Genomic DNA, 22,171 nt, shown 5'->3' with positions numbered 1-22,171 from the left:
TCAGAACACACACACTCTGTCAGAAACACACACACTCTGTCAAAACACACACACACTCTCAGAACACACACACTGTCAACACACACACACTGTCAGAACACACACACTGTCAGAACACACACACTCTGTCAAAACACACACACACTCTCAGAACACACACACTGTCAGAACACACACACACACACTGTCAGAACACACACACTGTCAGAACACACACACTGTCAGAACACACACACTCTGTCAAAACACACACACACTGTGTCAGAACACACACACACTGTGTCAGAACACACACACACTGTCAGAACACACACACACTGTGTCAGAACACACACACACTGTGTCAGAACACACACACACTGTCAAAACACACACACACTGTCAGAACACACACACACACACACACTGTGTCAGAACACACACACTCTGTGTCAGAACACACACACTCTGTCAAAAGACACACACACTGTCAAAACACACACACTCTGTCAAAACACAAGTTTTTTCACAAAGAATATTAATTAAGTCATCTAAGAACTGTGATGTTAGCAAGCTGCTCAGGGGTGTCAAACTGATTTTACCACGGACCGCGTTTGGTCTTCACTGAGGTCCGGAGGGCAGCCCACGTGCCGGATGTTTGACACCCCTGATTTCGTGTGTATTTCCATGAAGTATTGTTGGCTAAACTGTACAGCCATACTATACAGAGCATTTGGAAAGTATTCAGACCCCTTGACTTATCCACATGTTATGTTACATTAAAATAAATCAAATTGATTCAATTATTTTTTCCCCTAAAATCAACACACGATAAAAAAATAACGGGTTTTTACATTTTTGGGGAAAATGTATTAAATATAAAATAGACACTTTTGCTACGGGACTTGACATTTCAAGTCTCATAGCAACGGGTTGATCATTTTCTTCAACTTGATTGGAGTCCACCTGTGGTAAATTCAATTGATTGGACATGATTTGGAAAGGCACACACCTGTCTATATAAAGTCCCACAGTTGACAGTGCATGTCAGAGCAAAACCAAGCCATGAGGTTGAGGTACTTGTCCGTAGAGCTCCGAGACAGGATTGTGTCGAGGCACAGATCTGGGGAAGGGCACCAAAACATTTCTGCAGCATTGAAGCACCCGAAGAAAACAATGGTCTCCATCATTCTTAAATCAATTAATTTTGGAAACACCAAGACTTTTCCAAGAGCTGGTTGCCTGGCAAAACTAAGCAATTGGGGGAGAAGGACCTTGGTCAGGGAGGTGACCAAGAACCGGATGTTCACTCTGACAGAGCTCCGGAGTTCCTCTGTGGAGATGGGAGAACCTTCCAGAAGGACAACCATCTCTGCAGCATTCAACCAATCGGGCCTAAGGAAGCTGTACTGCAGTGCCAGCTGTGCCATCAGAGTCCCTGGGTTCGCGCGCCCAGGCTCTGTCTTAACCGGCCGTGACCGGGAGGTCCGTGGGCCTAGCGTCGTCCAGGTTAGGGAGGGCTTGGTCGGTAGGGATGTCCTTGTCTCACCGCGCACCAGCGACTCCTGTGGCGGGCCGGGCGCAGTGCGCGCTAACCAAGGTTGCCAGGTGCACGGTGTTTCCTCCGACACATTGCTGCGGCGGCTGGCTTCCGGGTTGGATGCGCGCTGTGTTAAGAAGCAGTATCGGAGGACTCATGACTTTCAACCTTCGTCTCTCCCGAGCCCGTACGGGAGTTGTAGCGATGAGACAAGATAGTAGCTACTACAACAATTGGATACCACGAAAAAGGGGTAAAAAAAAATATCTAATTTAAAAAAATAATAATAATAACAATCGGGCCTTTATGATAGAGTGGCCAGAAGGAATCAACTCCTTGGTAAAAAGCACATGACAGCTTGCTTGGAGTTTGCCAAAAGGCACCTAAAGGACTCTCAAACCATGAGATGTTTCTCAGCAGCAGGGACTGGGAGACTAGTCAGGATCAAGGGAAAGATGAACAGAGCAAAGTACAGAGAGATCCTTGATGAAAACCTGCTTCACAGCGCTCAGGAACTCCTTCCAACAGGACAACGACCCTCAGCACATAGCCAAGACAATGTCTTCGAGTGGCCCAGCCAGAACCCGGACTTGAACCCTATCGAACATCTCTGGAGAGACCTGAAAATAGCTGTGCAGCGACACTCCCCATCCAATCTGACAGAGCTTGAGAGGATCTGCGAAAACTCCCCAAATAGAGGTGTGCCAAGCTTGTAGCGTCATACCCAAGAAGACTCGAGACTGTAATCGCTGCCAAAGGTGCTTCAACAAAGTACTGAGTAAAGGTTCTGAATACTTATGTATAAGTGATATTTCAGTTTATTTTTAATACATTTGCAGTATTTCTTAACCTGTTTTCACTTTGTGGTTATGGGGTATTGTGTGTAGAATAAGAAAACAATTACAGCAATTTTAGAGCTAAGGCTGTAATGTAACAAAATGTAGAAAAAGTCTGAATACTTTCCGAATGCACTGTACTTTGTGTATATCCATGAAGTATTGTCAGCCAAACTGTACATCTTTACTGTATATTAATGTGTATTTCCATGTTTTCCATTGTTTGTCAATAGGTTCTACAAGCACCTGGACCGTGGGTACAACACGTGTGCTAGAACAGACTTCTACTTTACTCCTCTGGCTGCTTCTAAACTGGCCAAGAAGAGAGAAGAGGCGCTGGAGCGGGTCAAGAGGGAGGCCGAGCAGAAAGCCCGGGAGGAGAAGGAGAGGGAGAGGGAGAAGGAACGAGAGAGGGAACGGGAAAGAGAGAAGGAACAGGAGAGAGCTGCGGTGAGTGTTTGGTGTAAATTTGTCTTCATGTCCAACATCAACAGTTGTGAAATTTGAGAGTTTCTATGTTTTGTAGTAAAAAAAAAGATGGAGGAAGATACGTTTTTCCAATGACATCAATCAATTAGTGGACAATGCCTCCTCATTGGTTAAAATCACAATGCACAAACACATAGAAACCCCTTTTTTTCACAACTATTGTTGTTGCCGTGGATTTCAAATTTCCCTTTAACTTTACATTCTGTTCTAAAACATCCTTTATGAGTATTTGTCTAACTGCTCACTTATAACCTATTACAACCTCCTTATAACCTGTTATAACCTCCTTACAACCTATTACAACCTCCTTACAACCTGTTATAACCTCCTTACAACCTGTTACAACCTCCTTACAACCTGTTATAACCTCCTTACAACCTGTTATAACCTCCTTATAACCTGTTATAACCTCCTTACAACCTATTATAACCTCCTTACAACCTGTTATAACCTCCTTATAACCTGTTATAACCTCCTTACAACCTGTTATAACCTCCTTATAACCTATTATAACCTCCTTATAACCTGTTATAACCTCCTTATAACCTATTACAACCTCCTTACAACCTGTTATAACCTCCTTATAACCTGTTATAACCTCCTTATAACCTGTTACAACCTCCTTACAACCTGTTACAACCTCCTTACAACCTGTTATAACCTCCTTATAACCTATTATAACCTCCTTACAACCTGTTATAACCTCCTTACAACCTGTTATAACCTCCTTATAACCTGTTATAACCTCCTTATAACCTCCTTATAACCTATTACAACCTATTATAACCTCCTTACAACCTGTTATAACCTCCTTATAACCTGTTATAACCTATTATAACCTCCTTATAACCTCCTTATAACCTATTATAACCTCCTTATAACCTCCTTATAACCTATTACAACCTATTATAACCTCCTTACAACCTGTTATAACCTCCTTACAACCTATTATAACCTCCTTATAACCTATTATAACCTCCTTATAACCTCCTTATAACCTATTACAACCTATTATAACCTCCTTACAACCTGTTATAACCTCCTTATAACCTGTTATAACCTCCTTATAACCTCATAACCTATTACAACCTATTATAACCTCCTTACAACCTATTATAACCTCCTTACAACCTGTTATAACCTCCTTATAACCTCCTTACAACCTGTTATAACCTCCTTATAACCTGTTATAACCTCCTTATAACCTCCTTATAACCTATTACAACCTCCTTATAACCTGTTACAACCTCCTTACAACCGGTTATAACCTCCTTACAACATGTTATAACCTCCTTACAACCTATTATAACCTCCTTACAACCTATTATAACCTCCTTACAACCTATTATAACCTCCTTACAACCTGTTATAACCTCCTTATAACCTCCTTATAACCTCCTTATAACCTATTACAACCTCCTTATAACCTGTTACAACCTCCTTACAACCGGTTATAACCTCCTTATAACCTCCTTATAACCTCCTTACAACCTATTATAACCTCCTTACAACCTGTTATAACCTCCTTATAACCTCCTTATAACCTCCTTACAACCTGTTATAACCTCCTTATAACCTCCTTATAACCTGTTATAACCTGTTATATCCTCCTTATAACCTCCTTATAACCTATTACAACCTCCTTATAACCTGTTATAACCTCCTTACAACCTATTATAACCTCCTTATGACCTGTTACAACCTGTTATAACCTCTAAAACCTATAACCTTTTATTACCACCTTAAACCTCCTTAACCTCTAGCGTCGAGCAATCCCGTATCCGGGAGCGTAATCATAGCCTCAAGCTCATTACCATAACGCAACGTTAACTATTCATGAAAATCACAAATGAAATTAAATAAATATATTGGCTCACAAGTTTAGCCTTTTGTTAACAACACTGTCATCTCAGATTTTCAAAATATGCTTTTCAACCATAGCTACACAAGCATTTGTGTAAGAGTATTGATAGCTAGCATAGCATTAAGCCTAGCATTCAGCAGGCAACATTTTCACAAAAACAAGAAAAGCATTCAAATAAAATAATTTACCTTTGAAGAACTTCGGATGTTTTCAATAAGGAGACTCTCAGTTAGATAGCAAATGTTCATTTTTACCAAAAAGATTATTTGTGTAGGAGAAATCACTCCGTTTTGTTCATCACGTTTGGCTAAGAAAGAAAAAAACGAAAATTCTGTCATTACAACGCCAAACTTTTTTCCAAATTAACTCCATAAAATCGACAGAAACATGGCAAACGTTGTTTAGAATCAATCCTCAAGGTGTTTTTCACATATCTATTCGATGATAAGTCATTCGTGGCAGTTGGGTTTCTCCTCTGAAGCAAATGGGAAAATACACGCAGCTGGAGATTACGCAATAATTGCAACGGAGGACACCAAGCGCGCACCTGGTAAATGTAGTCTCTTATGGTCAATCTTCCAATGATATGCCTACAAATACGTCACAATGCTGCAGACAACTTGGGGAAATGACAGAAAGTGTAGGCTCATTCCTGGCGCATTCACAGCCATATAAGGAGACATTGGAACACAGCGCCTTCAAAATCTGGGCCATTTCCTGTTTGAAATTTCATCTTGGTTTCGCTTGTAGCATCAGTTCTGTGGCACTCACAGATAATATCTTTGCAGTTTTGGAAACGTCAGAGTGTTTTCTTTCCAAAGCTGTCAATTATATGCATAGTTGAGCATCTTTTCATGACAAAATATCTTGTTTAAAACGGGAAGGTTTTTTTATCCATAAATTAAAAGAGCGCCCCCTATATCCAAGAAGTTAAACCTATAATAACATCCTTATAACCTATTATAACCTATTACAACCTATTACAACCTATTACAACCTTTTACAACCTTTTACAACCTTTTACAACCTATTATAACCTATTACAACCTATTACAACCTATTACAACCTATTATAACCTATTATAACATCCTTATAACCTATTACAACCTATTACAACCTATTACAACATTATAACCTATTACAACCTACTACAACCTATTATAACCTATTATAACCTATTATAACCTATTATAACCTATAATAACATCCTTATAACCTATTACAACCTATTATAACCTATTATAACCTATTATAAGCTATTATAAGCTATTATAAGCTATTACAACCTTTTACAACCTATTATAACCTATTATAACCTATTACAACCTATTACAACCTATTATAACCTATTATAAGCTCTTTATAACATATTACAACCTTCTTAAAGGTTGTAAGGAGTTATAACCTGATAGTGTTTACAACCTGTTACAACCACCTTACATCCTATATCTTTCTTACAACTTGTTATACCCTCTTTATAATGTGTTGTAACCTCTGCACGTATCTCTCTCTGTTCCAGAAAGCCTCCAGTTCGTGTCATGACGGTCGTATGGGTGACCCCCAAATGGGTGGCTCCGCCCACATGCGTCCTCCCTTCGACGGCCCCCTACCTCCATCGCCGCGGTGCCCCCCTACATCGGGCCCGACACGCCCGCCCTTCGCACCCTCAGCGAGTACGCCCGCCCCCACGTCATGTCCCCGACCAATAGGAACCACCCCTTCTTCGTTTCCCTCAACCCCAACGACCCCCTGATGGCCTATCACATGCCTGGCCTCTACAACGCCGACCCGGGCATGCGGGAGCGCGAGCTGCGAGAGCGGGAGATGAGGGAGAGAGAGATGAGGGAGAGGGAGCTGAGAGAGAGGATGAAGCCTGGGTTCGAACACAAACCCCCGGAGCTAGAAGGCATGCACCCCTCTGCTAACCCCATGGAGCACTTCGCCCGACACGGGGCCATCTCCTTACCATCCATGGCGGGACCACACCCCTTCGCCTCCTTCCACCCAGGTCTCAACCCCTTGGAGAGGGAGCGTTTGGCGTTGGCCGCGGGACCCCAGCTCAGACCAGACATGAGCTACCCGGAGCGGCTGGCGGCGGAGAGGCTGCACGCCGAGAGGATGGCGGCGGTGGCCAACGACCCTATCGCCAGGCTTCAGATGTTCAACATCACGCCTCATCACCACCAGCACTCCCACATCCACTCACACCTGCACCTTCATCAGCAGGACTCCCTACACCAAGGTCACGCTATTCCCATCAAACAATACTCTAATACACTGGATGCAAATACTGCAGTAGTCTTGAGAATAACTTGTTAACTGTAGCTAGTCGTTTACTATATTAGCAGCCTTGATGGCACTAACTCTGGTACAAGTCTTCTAATCCAATCAAACGGCTGTAGCATGCAGTGACCAATCATAATCTGTTCTAAACGGATTTACCCGGGAACATGTTTATGATGACATTTAGAATAATTTATCATTCTGATGTATTGTGATGTATGTTTAAGTGTACACTGACCATGTGATTGTTTTGACTCTGTGCAGGCGGTGGTGAATGTCTTGTGTGCCCTCCAGGTTCGGGGGGGCACCCCCTCGTAGACCCCCTGGCAGGAGGCCCCCACCTCGCCCGCTTCCCTTACCCGCACGGCGCAATCCCCAACTCCCTCCTGGGACAGAACCCACACGAACATGAGATGCTGCGACACCCCGTCTTCGGTAAGAACGTCAACCAACAACATGTCAATATCAGACACTGCCGAGCTGTACTGAGCCGTACCGAGCCGTACTGAGCCGTACCGAGCCGTACTGAGCCGAGCCGTACTGAGCCGAGCCGTACTGAGCCGAGCCGTACTGAGCCGAGCCGTACTGAGCCGAGCCGTACTGGGCCGAGCCGTATGAGCCGAGCCGTACTGAGCCGAGCCGAGCCGTACTGAGCCGAGCCGTACTGAGCCGTACAGAGCCGAGCCGTACTGAGCCGTACAGAGCCGTACTGAGCCGAGCCGTACTGAGCCGAGCCGTACTGAGCCGAGCCGTACTGGGCCGAGCCGTACTGAGCAGAGCTGTACTGAGCAGAGCCGTACTGGGCCGAGCCGTACTGAGCCGAGCCAAGCTGGGCCGAGCCGTACTGAGCCGAGCCGTACTGAGCCGAGCCGTTCTGAGCCGAGCCGTACTGAGCCGAGCCGTACTGAGCCGAGCCGTCTGAGCCGAGCCGTACTGAGCCGAGCCGTTCTGAGCCGAGCCGTACTGAGCCGAGCCGTTCTGAGCCGAGCCGTACTGAGCCGAGCCGTACTGAGCCGAGCCGTTCTGGGCCGAGCCGTACTGAGCCGAGCCGTACTGGGCCGTACTGAGCCGAGCCGTTCTGAGCCGAGCCGTACTGAGCCGAGCCGTTCTGAGCCGAGCCAAGCTGGGCCGAGCCGTACTGAGCCGAGCCAAGCTGAGCTGGCTTGGTCACTTAAATCATAGTTGCTGGAACAGGGCAATGTCAAAAGAAATTATCCGAGCCAGAGCTGGTTCTGGGTCAACGCTATAGTGTGACGAGGGATTTATCTACCACAGTGGGATCTCTATTCGTCGTCAAGCCGTTGTCCTGATCCTGTTGTGCGTTCCTCTCTCCAGGTACTCCGTACCCCCGGGACCTTCCCCCCCAGATGTCCGCAGCCCACCAGCTCCAGGCCATGCATGCCCAGTCTGCAGAGCTGCAGCGGCTAGCTATGGAACAGCAGTGGCTGCATGGACATCACCACATGCACGGTGGCCCACTTCCTGGCCAAGAGGACTATTACAGGTCAGAGACACACGGAGACACATTCTGAGCGACACACCTACTGAAAGACACACCTACTGAAAGACACACCTACTGAACGACACACCTACTGAAAGACACACCTACTGAAAGACACACCTGCTGAAAGACACACCTGCTGAAAGACACACCTGCTGAAAGACACACCTTCTGAAAGACACACCTACTGAAAGACACACCTGCTGAACGACACACCTGCTGAAAGACACACCTACTGAAAGACACACCTACTGAAAGACACACCTACTGAAAGACACACCTACTGAAAGACACACCTACTGAAAGACACACCTACTGAACGACACACCTACTGAACGACACACCTACTGAAAGACACACCTACTGAACAACACACCTACTGAAAGACACACCTACTGAACGACACACCTGCTGAACGACACACCTACTGAACGGCACACCTACTGAAAGACACACCTACTGAAAGACACACCTACTGAACAACACACCTACTGAACAACACACCTACTGAAAGACACACCTACTGAACGACACACCTACTGAACGACACACCTACTGAACGACACACCTACTGAACGACACACCTACTGAAAGACACACCTACTGAAAGACACACCTACTGAACGACACACCTACTGAACGACACACCTACTGAAAGACACACCTGCTGAACAACACACCTGCTGAACGACACAGCCGCTGAAAGACACAGACACGTTTGAAAACACTTAACCATACACACACACACACACACACACACACACACACACACACACACACACACATTCATTACAAACACATTGACAGAGGTGGTCTAGACAGCATCGGTCCTTAAATGAGATTTAAAAATAAGAATAATTTCATTAAATTTACAAAACAAATATTAAACATAACATAGTATGGTTCATCTGTGGTTATAAATTCTTGTTGCTAATTGAAAAAGATTCTCATTTGTGTGATTTCTGTAAGATCATGCAGACGTTTCAAGTGATCTCGAGTTCCAGAAATGGATTCCTTTTACAGAAAAACCTGATGGCAAGTCATGTTTTACCTTAAGAACTAACTCCGCACTTTGCATTTTCAGAGAATGTGACCCCATAGGGTCTATATATATATATATATTTATAGACTGAATGTAGTCACTGTTTTCTATGGGTTGTGGAGCAAGTCTATTAACATTTTTAAGATTGCAATGGGCGACTTATAGACATGTTTCTTAGCAATTATACTGCAGTGATGAAATGTTTAAATGCACGCTTGTACAACGATTTGCAGCCGGATTTGTTCCAGGTTCTCCAGCTTGTGATCGTCTTGTAATACAATACCGCCTGAGAGACTATCAGTGTGCATATAAACCTTGGCAGGGGGGTTTTTTGTTTTATTTCTAAACTTGGGACAAGTGAAGTTAAATAAGAGTGGTGACGCTAACGTGTCGTTTGTTGTTGTTTGTGTGTTTGTGTGTTTTAGCCGCCTGAAGAAGGAAAGCGACAAGCAACTGTAACTGACCAATGGGGGGGGGGGGGGGGGGGGCGCGGAGACACGCAGGAAGTTGCCCTAGGACACAGGAAGTAGTTACAGAACAGTCAGTCAATCAAAGGAGCCCAACCTCTGCTCCTCCAATTCTCCTTTACAAAAACATCGGACGCTGAAGAAGGAGAGGAGGGTTGTTCTGTCGTCTGTTTTCTTTCCCTGTCTGTTTGGGGGGGGTTCTGTTTCCCCCCCCCCACACACAAAAACATTAAGAAAGACTGTGTTTGGTGTAACTATAGCCTTCAAGTAGTGACAACGACCTCGAGACTGCATGAAAACTACTGTAAAGCTTCCACAACGTGTTTCGTAGGTGGTAGAAATGCAAGACACTTTGTCACTGTTGCTAGTCGACGGGGAAGACGAAGACCAGTAAAAGCATCGTTCCAGACACATTATAGCCGCGGAAAGACTCAGAACAAAGTGCTATATTATTTTAATACATTGTTGGAGGTTTTCATCATTTTTTACGAAAAGCTGCAGCATGACGTTATTGAGTCTGTAAATAGTATATCTATATATATATATATACACATACATATATATATATACATATAATTATTATTATTGTTACTAGGTGTGGACTCGGAACCAAGTCATTTATAAACCTCCAATATGTTATTGTGTTCTGAAGCATTATTCCATGTTTTAACGGAGGGGGGGGGGGGGGGGGGGGCAGACGGTGGTCCCAGACCTGATATACCTTAGAGAGAGGTATAGTCCCAGACCTGATATACCTTAGAGAGAGGTATAGTCCCAGACCTGATATACCTTAGAGAGAGGTATAGTCCCAGACCTGATATACCTTAGAGAGAGGTATAGTCCCAGACCTGATATACCTTAGAGAGAGCGATATAGTCCCAGACCTGATATACCTTAGAGAGAGCGATATAGTCCCAGACACCTATCATTATACACCCCTTAACAAGCACCTGATTGGCTAACAGAAAGCCTGAACTCACTGTGTTGTTGAGGTAATGATTTGACACACTTGGAAGAGGAATCACTGAGTCATCTATGGATCAGCATACTGTCCTGCCCTGTCCTACCCTGCCCTGTCCTACCCTGCCCTGTCCTACCCTGTCCTGCCCTGTCCTACCCTGCCCTGTCCTACCCTGTCCTGCCCTGCCCTGTCCTACCCTGTCCTGCCCTACCCTGCCCTGTCCTACCCTGTCCTACCCTGTCCTGCCCTACCCTGTCCTACCCTGCCCTACCCTGTCCTGTCCTACCCTGCCCTGTCCTACCCTGCCCTGTCCTACCCTGCCCCTACCCTACCCTGTAGTTTACAAGCCCCTGATGCAGACACCATCTAAAGCACTCAAAAGACGACTGTATTAAATCAGCGCTTTTCATTGGTTTTGACACTCGACTTCAGTGTTGACTTTTTTTTTGAAGATTAGGCAGATATTTAACCCGGGTTTTACATTATCGTTGACAAAAAGTGTATCTAAACTAAGGTGAGGCCCCAACATGCCTTGTTAAATGTGTTCTGACTGTGGGTGAGTTGCTAGAGGTAACCAAAGGTGGTGGTTATGGTTAGTATTTTCCTCCCTCTACCTGGTCAAGCCATATTCACTGTGACACTAACGGGCCTAGCTACATGGGAGGGGGTCCAGACACTAACGGGGCCTAGCTACATGGGAGGGGGGTCCAGACACTAACGGGGCCTAGCTACATGGGGGGGGGGTCCAGACACTAACGGGGCCTAGCTACATGGGAGGGGGGTCCAGACACTAACGGGCCTAGCTACATGGGAGGGGGGTCCAGACACTAACGGGCCTAGCTACATGGGAGGGGGGTCCAGACACTAACGGGCCTAGCTACATGGGAGGGGGGTCCAGACACTAACGGGCCTAGCTACATGGGAGGGGGTCCAGACACTAACGGGCCTAGCTACATGGGAGGGGGGTCCAGACACTAACGGGGCCTAGCTACATGGGAGGGGGGTCCAGACACTAACGGGCCTAGCTACATGGGAGGGGGTCCAGACACTAACGGGCCTAGCTACATGGGAGGGGGGTCCAGACACTAACGGGCCTAGCTACATGGAGGTGGGGGTCCAGACACTAACGGGCCTAGCTACATGGAGGTGGGGGTCCAGACACTAACGGGCCTAGCTACGTGGAGGTGGGGGTCCAGACACTAACGGGGCCTAGCTACATGGGAGGTGGGGGTCCAGACACTAGACAGTAAAGTTGTAATATCCTGTCAACCCCCTCCTGTCCTGTGTTAGCCCATGTTTGAGTTCCTTCTACTCCTCTCTGGTCCCATCCATGACCTCTGTCTGTCCGTTTGTCTTCCATGTCCTCCATCACTCTTGTCTTTTACTCCTCTCCCCTTCATCCTCCTCCTCCCTCTCCTCCTCCATCCTCCTCCTCCCTCTCCTCCTCCATCCTCCTCCTCCCTCTCCTCCTCCAGCCTTTTAGTCCATTCCTCTCCTCCTCCTCATCCCTCTCTTCCTCCTCTTCCTCCTCCCTCTCTTCCTCTCCTCCTCCAGCCTTTTAGTCCATCCCTCTCTTCCTCCTCTTCCTCCTCCCTCTCTTCCTCTCCTCCTCCAGCCTTTTAGTCCATCCCTCTTCCTCCTCTTCCTCCTCCTCTCCTCCTCCAGCCTTTTAGTCCATCCCTCTCTTCCTCCTCCCTCTCTTCCTCTCCTCCTCCAGCCTTTTAGTCCATCCCTCTTCCTCCTCTTCCTCCTCCTCTCCTCCTCCAGCCTTTTAGTCCATCCCTCTCTTCCTCCTCTTCCTCCTCCCTCTCTTCCTCTCCTCCTCCAGTCTTTTAGTCCATCCCTCTTCCTCCTCCTCTCCTCCTCCAGTCTTTTAGTCCATCCCTCTTCCTCCTCCTCTCCTCCTCCAGTCTTTTAGTCCATCCCTCTCTTCCTCCTCTTCCTCCTCCCTCTCTTCCTCTCCTCCTCCAGTCTTTTAGTCCATCCCTCTTCCTCCTCCTCTCCTCCTCCAGTCTTTTAGTCCATCCCTCTCCTCCTCCTCCTCCCTCCCTCCTCCCTCTCCCTCTCCTCCTCCCTCTCCTCCTCCTCCCTCTCCTCCTCCTCCCTCTCCTCCTCCTCCTTCCTCTCCTCCTCCTCCTCCTCCAGTCTTTTAGTCTATCCCTCTCCTCCTCCTCCGCCTCCTCCTCCTCCTCCCCTCCTCCTCCTCCTCCTCCTCCTCCTCCTCCCTCTCCTCCTCCTCCTCCTCCTCCTCCCCTCCTCCTCCTCCTCCTCCTCCTCCAGTCTTTTAGTCCATCCCTCTCCTCCTCCTCCTCTTTTCCTCCTCCTCCTCCCTCTCCTCCTCCCTCTCCTCCTCCTCCCCTCCTCCTCCTCCTCCTCTCCTCCTCCTCCTCCTTCCTCTCCTCCTCCAGTCTTTTAGTCTATCCCCTCTCCTCCTCCCCTCCTCCTCCTCTCCCTCCTCCCTCTCCTCCCTCCTCCTCCTCCTCCTCCTCTTCCTCTCCTCCTCCCTCTCCTCCTCCTCCTCCTCCTCCCTCTTTCCTCCTCCTCCTCCTCCTCCTCCCTCCTCCTCCTCCCTCTCCCTCTCCTCCTCCTCCTCCCTCTTCCTCTCCTCCAGTCTTTTAGTCTATCCCTCTCCTCCTCCTCCCCTCCTCCTCCTCCTCCCTCTCCTCCTCCTCATCCCTCTCCTCCTCCTCCTCCCTCTCTTCCTCTCCTCCTCCAGTCTTTTAGTCTATCCCTCTCCTCCTCCTCCTCCTCCTCCTCCTCCTCCTCCTCCCCTCCTCCTCCAGTCCCTCCCTCTCCTCCTCCTCCTCCTCCCTCTCTTCCTCTCCTCCTCCTCTCTCCTCCTCCTCCTCCTCCTCCTCCTCCAGTCTTTTAGTCTATCCCTCTCCTCCTCCTCCTCCTCCCCTCCTCCTCCTCCTCCTCCTCCCTCTCTTCCTCTCCTCCAAACCCTTGGATGTTTAGTGTTGTCAATTGTTTAGCTTCTCTTTCAAAGCGGAAATAGCAGAATTTATATATAAAACTGGTATCTTGAAGCTTATTGTATATATTAGTAGTCGCCATGGGGATGACGACACGACAATGTAAACGAAAAGTAGAAATAATAGGAAAAGTTGTGATTCCTGTGTTCTCTCTCTCTCTCCATTTTGAGTATTTTGTATATTTTTTTTTTTTCAAAAATTTGTGGAATTAAAATAAATGACTAAGTTACACCACAAGACTTTTGTTTATTGGTTTTAATTTAGACGTTTCCTGTTGGTAATGTATGCTAGAAAATGTTTTCTTTGTCATTATTGGATACACATGCAATCAGACAGCAGGCACGTTTCCCAACGACAACAGCTGTCATTTAGAGAAGCTATTATTCCTCTAGTGCCGACTGATCGTTACTACGGAGATAATGTAACCGCGGTGAATCCAGACTGATCGTTACTACGGAGATAATGTAGCCCGGTGAATCCAGACTGATCGTTACTCCGGAGATAATGTAGCCGTCATTTAGAGAAGCTATTATTCCTCTAGTGCCGACTGATTGTTACTCCGGAGATAATGTAGCCCGGTGAATCCAGACTGATCGTTACTCTGGAGATAATGTCGCCCGGTGAATCCAGACTGTTTGTTATTCCTGAGATAATGTAACCGCGGTGAATCCAGACTGATTGTTACTCTGGAGATAATGTAACCGCGGTGAATCCAGACTGATTGTTACTCTGGAGATAATGTAACCGCGGTGAATCCAGACTGATTGTTACTCTGGAGATAATGTAACCGCGGTGAATCCAGACTGATCGTTACTCCGGAGATAATGTAGCCTGGTGAATCCAGACTGATCGTTACTCTGGAGATAATGTAACCGCGGTGAATCCAGACTGATTGTTACTCTGGAGATAATGTAGCCCGGTGAATCCAGACTGATTGTTACTCTGGAGATAATGCAGCCCGGTGAATCCAGACTGATCGTTACTCCGGAGATAATGCAGCCCGGTGAATCCAGACTGATCGTTACTCCGGAGATAATGTAGCCCGGTGAATCCAGACTGATCGTTACTCCGGAGATAATGTAGCCTGGTGAATCCAGACTGATCGTTACTCTGGAGATAATGTAGCCTGGTGAATCCAGAATGATCGTTACTCTGGAGATAATGTAGCCTGGTGAATCCAGACTGATCGTTACTCCGGAGATAATGTAGCCTGGTGAATCCAGACTGAACGTTATTCCGGAGATAATGTAGCCCGGTGAATCCAGACTGAAAGTTACTCCTGAGATAATGTATCCCGGTGAATCCAGACTGATCGTTACTCTGGAGATAATGTAGCCCGGTGAATCCAGACTGATCGTTATTCCGGAGATAATGTAACCGCGGTGAATCGAGACTGAACGTTACTCCGGAGATAATGTAGCCCGGTGAATCCAGACTGAACGTTACTACGGAGATAATGTAGCCCGGTGAATCCAGACTGAACGTTACTCCGGAGATAATGTAGCCCGGTGAATCCAGATTGAACGCTATACATTTTGGGAATTCGCCAGGCTACATTATCTCCAGAGTAACATTCAATCTGGATTCACCGGGCTACATTATCTCCAGAGTAACATTCCATCTGGATTCACCGGGCTACATTATCTCCAGAGTAACATTCAATCTGGATTCACCGGGCTACATTATCTCTTGAGGGAGAGTTCAGTTGGATTTCACCAGGCTGGAAATGACTCCCTGTCCTCCGTGAAAACAGGTTCCTCAGAATTCCCCTCTACTCCCCAGGTTGTCAGTCGTGATCATGTGACAGCTGCTGGTGCCTGTTGTTGTTTGGCTCACCTCCCCACAAGACACAAGGAAACATCCGAGAGAGCTTAGAGCGACAGCTCCACTGGCTGCTTGAATTCATTATATATCCCCACTCCTCAACGATGGAACGACTGACTAGATGTCATCCCAAATCACATCCTCGTAAATCTGGTGGTGTACCGCTCAGGCACAGAGACACACACACACACACACACACTGAAATATGGTCTGAAAACATTCTTGCTATGAATAGCAATGTGAAAAGGATGCTGTTGTCTGTCCGTGGTCTAAAAGAGGTATTGAGGATACAGAGCCTCGTCCTCAGTCTTCTATTCTACCTCATACCCCTGTCTCCCTCTTACCTCACGCCCAGCAGTCTGTTGAGTGTGTGGCAGCGTAGAGGCTAGTAGCTACAGTTGAAGTCGGAAGTTTACATACACCTTAGCCAAATACATTTAAACTCAGTTTTTCACTATTCCTGACATTTAATCCTAGTAAATATTCCCAGTTTTAGGTCAGTTAGGATCACCACTTTAATTTAAGAATGTGAAATGTCAGAGAGAATGATTTATTTCAGCTTTTATTTCTTTCATCACATTCCCAGTGGGTCAGAAGTTTACATACACTCAATTAGTATTTGGTAGCATTGTCTTTAAATTGTTTAACTTGGGTCAAATGTTTCGGGTAGCCTTCCACAAGCTTCCCAGAATAAATTGGGTGAATTTTGGCCCATTCCTCCCGACAGAGCAGGTGTAACTGAGTCAGGTTTGTAGGCCTCCTTGCTCACACACACTTTTTCAGGTCTGCCCACAAATTTTCTATAGGATTGAGGTCAGGGATTTGTGATGGCCACTCCAATACCTTGACTTTGTTGTCCTTAAGCCATTTTACCACAACTTTGAAAGATTGGTGTCATTGTCCATTTGGAAGACCCATTTGAGACCAAGCTTTAACTTCCTGACTGATGTCTTGAGATGTTACTTCAATATATACACATCATTTTCCAACCTCATGATTGCAATCTATGTTGTGAATTACACCAGTCCCTCCTGTATAGCAAAGCACCCCCACAACATGATGCTGCCACCCCCGTGCGTCACGGTTGGGATGGTGTTCTTCGGCTTGCAAGCCTTCCCCTTTTTCCTCCAAACATAATGATGGTCATTATGGCCAAACAGTTCTATTTTTGTTTCATCAGACCAGAGGACATTTCCCCCAAAAGGTACGTTCGTTGTCGAACTTCCTGACAATTTCATCTCCATGGTGACCACTGCTCAGACAGTCTGTCATTATAATGTGCTGTTCTCAAGCTCTTGCTGATCATCTATTTATCCCAGAGCAGAGAGACACTTCTATTTATCCCAGAGGAGAGAGACACTTCTATTTATCCCAGAGGAGAGAGACACTTCTATTTATCCCAGAGGAGAGAGACACTTCTATTTATCCCAGAGGAGAGAGACACTTCTATTTATCCCAGAGCAGAGAGACACTTCTATTTATCCCAGAGGAGAGAGACACTTCTATTTATCCCAGAGGAGAGAGACACTTCTATTTATCCCAGAGGAGAGAGACACTTCTATTTATCCCAGAGGAGAGAGACACTTCTATTTATCCCAGAGCAGAGAGACACTTCTATTTATCCCAGAGGAGAGAGACACTTCTATTTATCCCAGAGGAGAGAGACACTTCTATTTATCCCAGAGCAGAGAGACACTTCTATTTATCCCAGAGCAGAGAGACACTTCTATTTATCCCAGAGCAGAGAGACACTTCTATTTATCCCAGAGCAGAGAGACACTTCTATTTATCCCAGAGCAAAGAGACACTTCTATTTATCCCAGAGGAGAGAGACACTTCTATTTATCCCAGAGAGAGAGACTATTTATCCCAGAGGAGAGAGACACTTCTATTTATCCCAGAGCAGAGAGACACTTCTATTTATCCCAGAGCAGAGACACTTCTATTTATCCCAGAGGAGAGAGACACTTCTATTTATCCCAGAGCAGAGAGACACTTCTATTTATCCCAGAGGAGAGAGACACTTCTATTTATCCCAGAGCAGAGGGACACTTCTATTTATCCCAGAGCAGAGGGACACTTCTATTTATCCCAGAGCAGAGGGACACTTCTATTTATCCCAGAGGAGAGAGACACTTCTATTTATCCCAGAGCAGAGGGACACTTCTATTTATCCCAGAGCAGAGGGACACTTCTATTTATCCCAGAGCAGAGAGACACTTCTATTTATCCCAGAGGAGAGAGACACTTCTATTTATCCCAGAGCAGAGACACTTCTATTTATCCCAGAGGAGAGAGACACTTCTATTTATCCCAGAGCAGAGGGACACTTCTATTTATCCCAGAGCAGAGGGACACTTCAGGCGATTTCATCATAACAGCTCTGGCTGCGTGTGGTTCTTGGGCTCAGAATTGCTCATGGTAACAGACTTGCGTTTCGTCGTCTCTAGATCTGTCTTCATGGACAGACATTTTGAGTGTATCCCTCCAATCAAAGTATTAATGGGGTTTTGCATGGCTCTGTTCATTTCCCTCTGTCAACTGTAGACCCTCCTGCTTCCTCCTGGGGGTGTCTCTCTGTGTCCTTACTTTATTTATTTCTCTCTCTCTCTGTGTCTGCCTGCCTGTGTGTCTCTGGGTCTCTCTCTGTGTGTCTGCCTGCCTGTTTGTCTCTGGGTCTCTCCCTCTGTGTGTCTCTGGGTCTCTCCCTCTGTGTGTCTCTGGGTCTCTCCCTCTGTGTGTCTCTGGGTCTCTCCCTCTGGGTGTCTCTGGGTCTCTCCCTCTGGGTCTCTCCCTCTGTGTGTCTCTGGGTCTCTCCCTCTGTGTGTCTCTGGGTCTCTCCCTCTGTGTGTCTCTGGGTCTCTCCCTCTGTTTGTTTCTGGGTCTCTCCCTCTTTGTGTCTCTGGGTCTCTCCCTCTTTGTGTCTCTGGGTCTCTCCCTCTGTGTGTCTCTGTGCTGTTAGAAGGCAGCTGTTGTATCCTCCCACTGTGTTGGATCTCTCTTGGTTCTAATGATCTCGTACTCTGAATTCCTCTCATAGCTGATCTAGAGTCCCTGTCTGCACCAACCAACCGACCGGCAAGCAGTCCAACAGACCCGCTGGCCCGGACCAGACATTCCTCAGCCGCTCTAAACACACACTGGAGGCCACACACACACACACTGGAGGCCACACACACACACAAGGGGTCCTGCCTGCCGCAAACTCAGCTTGCCCGATGCCTCTCTTTCTGTCTCTCTCTCTCTCTCCCTCCCTCCCTCCCTCCCTCCCTCCCTCCCTCCCTCCCTCTCTCCCCTTCTCTCCCTCCCTCCCTCCCTCCCCTTCTCTCCCTCCCTCCCTCCCTCCCTCCCTCTCTCCCCTTCTGTCTCTCTCTCCTCTCCCTCCCTCCCTCCCCCCTTCTGTCTCTCTCTCCCTCCCTCCCTCCCTCTCTCCCCTTCTGTCTCTCCCTCCCTCCCCTTCTGTCTCTCCCTCCCTCTCCCTCCCCTTCTGTCTCTCCCTCCCTCTCCCTCCCCCTCTCTCTCTCTCTCCCTCCCTCCCTCTCCTTCTGTCTTTCCCTCTCTCTCCCTCCCCTTCTGTCTCTCCCTCTCTCTCCCTCCCCTTCTGTCTCTCCCTCTCTCTCCCTCCCCTTCTGTCTCTCCCTCTCTCTCCCTCCCTTCTGTCTCTCCCTCTCTCCCTCCCTCCCTCCCCTTCTGTCTCTCCCTCCCTCTCTCTCCCTCCCCTGTCTCTCTCCCTCTCTCCCTCCCTCCCCTTCTGTCTCTCCCTCTCTCCCTCCCTCCCTCCCTCCCCTTCTGTCTCTCCCTCTCTCTCCTCCCCTTCTGTCTCTCCCCTCTCTCCCTCCCTCCCTCCCTCCCCTTCTGTCTCTCCCTCCCTCTCTCTCCCTCCCTGTCTCTCCCTCCCTCCCTCTCTCTCTCCCTCCCTCCCTCCTCTCTCTCTCTCTCTCCCCCTCCCTCTCCCTCCCTCTCTCCCCCTCCCTCCCTCTCTCTCCCTCCCCTTCTGTCTCTCCCTCTCTCCCTCCCTCCCTCCCCTTCTGTCTCTCCCTCTCTCCCTCCCTCCCTCCCCTTCTGTCTCTCCCTCCCTCTCTCTCCCTCCCTGTCTCTCCCTCCCTCTCTCTCTGTCTCTCCCTCCCTCTCTCTCTGTCTCTCCCTCCCTCCCTCCCTCCCTGTCTCTCCCTCCCTCTCTCCCTCCCTCCCTCCCTCCTCTCTCTCCCTCCCTCCCTCCCTCTCTCTCCCTCCCTCTCCCTCCCTCTCTCTCCCTCTCTCCCTCCCTCTCTCTCCCCTCCCTCCCTCCCTCCCTCCCTCCCTCTCTCCCCCTCCCTCTCTCTCCCTCCCTCCCTCCCTCTCTCCCCCTCCCTCCCTCCCTCTCTCCCCTTCTGTCTCTCCCTCTCTCTCCCTCCCCTTCTGTCTCTCCCTCCCTCCCCTTCTGTCTCTCCCTCCCTCTCCCTCCCCCTCTCTCTGTCTCTCCCTCCCTCCCCTCTCTCTCTCTCTCTCTCTCTCTCTCCCTCCTTCTTCTGCCTCTCCCTCCCCCTTCTGTCTCTCCCTCCCCTTCTGTCTCTCCCTCCCTCCCTCTCCTTCTGTCTCTCCCTCCCTCCCTCTCCTTCTGTCTTTCCCTCTCTCTCCCTCCCCTTCTGTCTCTCCCTCTCTCTCCCTCCCCTTCTGTCTCTCCCTCTCTCTCCCTCCCCTTCTGTCTCTCCCCTCTCTCCCTCCCCTTCTGTCTCTCCCTCTCTCCCTCTCTCTCCCTCCCCTTCTGTCTCTCCCTCTCTCCCTCCCCTTCTGCCTCTCCCTCCCTCTCCTTCTCTCTCCCTCTCCCTCCCTCCCATTCTGCCTCTCCCTCTCCTTCTGCCTCTCCCTCTCCTTCTGCCTCTCCCTCCCTGCCTCTCCCTCTCCTTCTGCCTCTCCCTCCCTCTCTCCCTCCCCTTCTGCCTCTCCCTCCCTCTCTCTCCCTCCCCTTCTCTCTCCCTCTCCCTCCCTCCCATTCTGCCTCTCCCTCCCTGCCTCTCCCTCCCTGCCTCTCCCTCCCTGCCTCTCCCTCTCCTTCCCTGCCTCTCCCTCCCTGCCTCTCCCTCTCCTTCTGCCTCTCTCCTCTCTCTCTCTCCCCTTCTGCCTCTCCCTCTCTCTCTCCCCTTCTGCCTCTCCCTCCCTCTCTCTCTCCCCTTCTGCCTCTCCCTCCCTCTCTCTCTCCCCTTCTGCCTCTCCCTCCCTCTCTCCCTCCCCTTCTGCCTCTCCCTCCCTCTCTCCCTCCCCTTCTGCCTCTCCCTCCCTCTCTCCCTCCCTCCCCTTCTGCCTCTCCCTCCCTCTCTCCCTCCCCTTCTGCCTCTCCCTCCCTCTCTCCCTCCCCTTCTGCCTCTCCCTCCCTCTCTCCCTCCCCTTCTGCCTCTCCCTCCCTCTCTCCCTCCCCTTCTGCCTCTCCCTCCCTCTCTCCCTCCCCTTCTGCCTCTCCCCCTCCCTCTCTCTCCCTCCCCTTCTGCCTTTCCCTCCCTCTCTCCCTCCCCTTCTGCCTTTCCCTCCCTCTCTCCCTCCCTCTCTCCCTCCCCTTCTGCCTCTCTCTCCCCCCCCTTCTGCCTCTCTCTGCCTCCCCTTCTGCCTCTCTCTCCCTCCCCTTCTGCCTCTCCCTCCCCTTCTGCCTCTCCCTCCCTCTCTCCCTCCCCTTCTGCCTCTCCCTCCCTCTCTCCCTCCCCTTCTGCCTCTCCCTCCCTCCCTCCCCTTCTGCCTCTCCCTCCCCTTCTGCCTTTCCTTCCCTCCCCTTCTACCTCTCTCTCCCTCCCCTTCTGCCTCTCCCTCCCTCCCCTTCTGCCTCTCCCTCCCTCTCTCTCTCCCTCCCTCTCTCTGCCTCCCCCTCCCTCTCTCTCTCTCCCTCTCTCTCTGCCTCCCCCTCCCCTCTCTCTCTCTCCCTCCCCTTCTGCCTCTCTCTCTCCCTCCCTTCTGCCTCTCTCTCTCTCTCCTCCCCTTCTGCCTCTCTCTCCTCTCCCTCCCTCTCTCTCTCCTCTCCCTCCCTCCCTCCCATTCTGCCTCTCCCTCCCTCTCCCTCCCTCCCCTTCTGCCTCTCCCTCCCTCTCCTTCTGCTTCTGCCTCTCTCTCCCTCCCCTTCTGCCTCTCCCTCCCTCTCTCTCCTGCCTCTCCCTCCCTCTCTCTCCCTCCCCTTCTGCCTCTCCCTCCCTCTCTCTCCCTCCCCTTCTGCCTCTCCCTCCCTCTCTCTCCCTCCCTCTCTCTCCTGCCTCTCCCTCCCTCTCTCTCCCTCCCCTTCTGCCTCTCCCTCCCTCTCTCTCCCTCCCCTTCTGCCTCTCCCTCCCTCTCTCTCCCTGCCCTTCTGCCTCTCCCTCCCTCTCTCTGCCTCTCCCTCCCTCTCTCTCCCTCCCCTTCTGCCTCTCTCTCCCTCCCCTTCTGCCTCTCTCTCCCTCCCCTTCTGGCTCTC

The 22,171-nt window shown here is 49.2% G+C and overlaps 1 protein-coding gene and 1 pseudogene across 1 annotated transcript in view; one reads left to right on the top strand and one right to left on the bottom strand.

Moving 5' to 3' along the window:
* The window catches only part of LOC115120478 (arginine-glutamic acid dipeptide repeats protein-like), a 324,644-nt gene extending 313,003 nt beyond the window's left edge, over nucleotides 1-11,641 (top strand). The window contains 6 exon segments of the mRNA XM_065005146.1: nucleotides 2,589-2,805; nucleotides 6,229-6,307; nucleotides 6,310-6,951; nucleotides 7,257-7,427; nucleotides 8,328-8,496; nucleotides 9,961-11,641. Coding sequence (XP_064861218.1) covers nucleotides 2,589-2,805; nucleotides 6,229-6,307; nucleotides 6,310-6,951; nucleotides 7,257-7,427; nucleotides 8,328-8,496; nucleotides 9,961-9,994 — 1,312 coding nt within the window. The 3' untranslated portion in view covers nucleotides 9,995-11,641.
* An 8,999-nt stretch (nucleotides 11,642-20,640) lies between these two features.
* Nucleotides 20,641-21,904, bottom strand: LOC135563139 (uncharacterized; annotated as a pseudogene).
* Nucleotides 21,905-22,171: the final 267 nt, after the last annotated feature.

This window comes from Oncorhynchus nerka, linkage group LG20 (genome assembly GCF_034236695.1).
Source record: "Oncorhynchus nerka isolate Pitt River linkage group LG20, Oner_Uvic_2.0, whole genome shotgun sequence".
NCBI classification, from domain to species: Eukaryota; Metazoa; Chordata; class Actinopteri; order Salmoniformes; family Salmonidae; genus Oncorhynchus; species Oncorhynchus nerka.
Note: the sequence above shows the minus strand (reverse complement) of the source record. Positions and strands in the feature narration are given on the sequence as shown.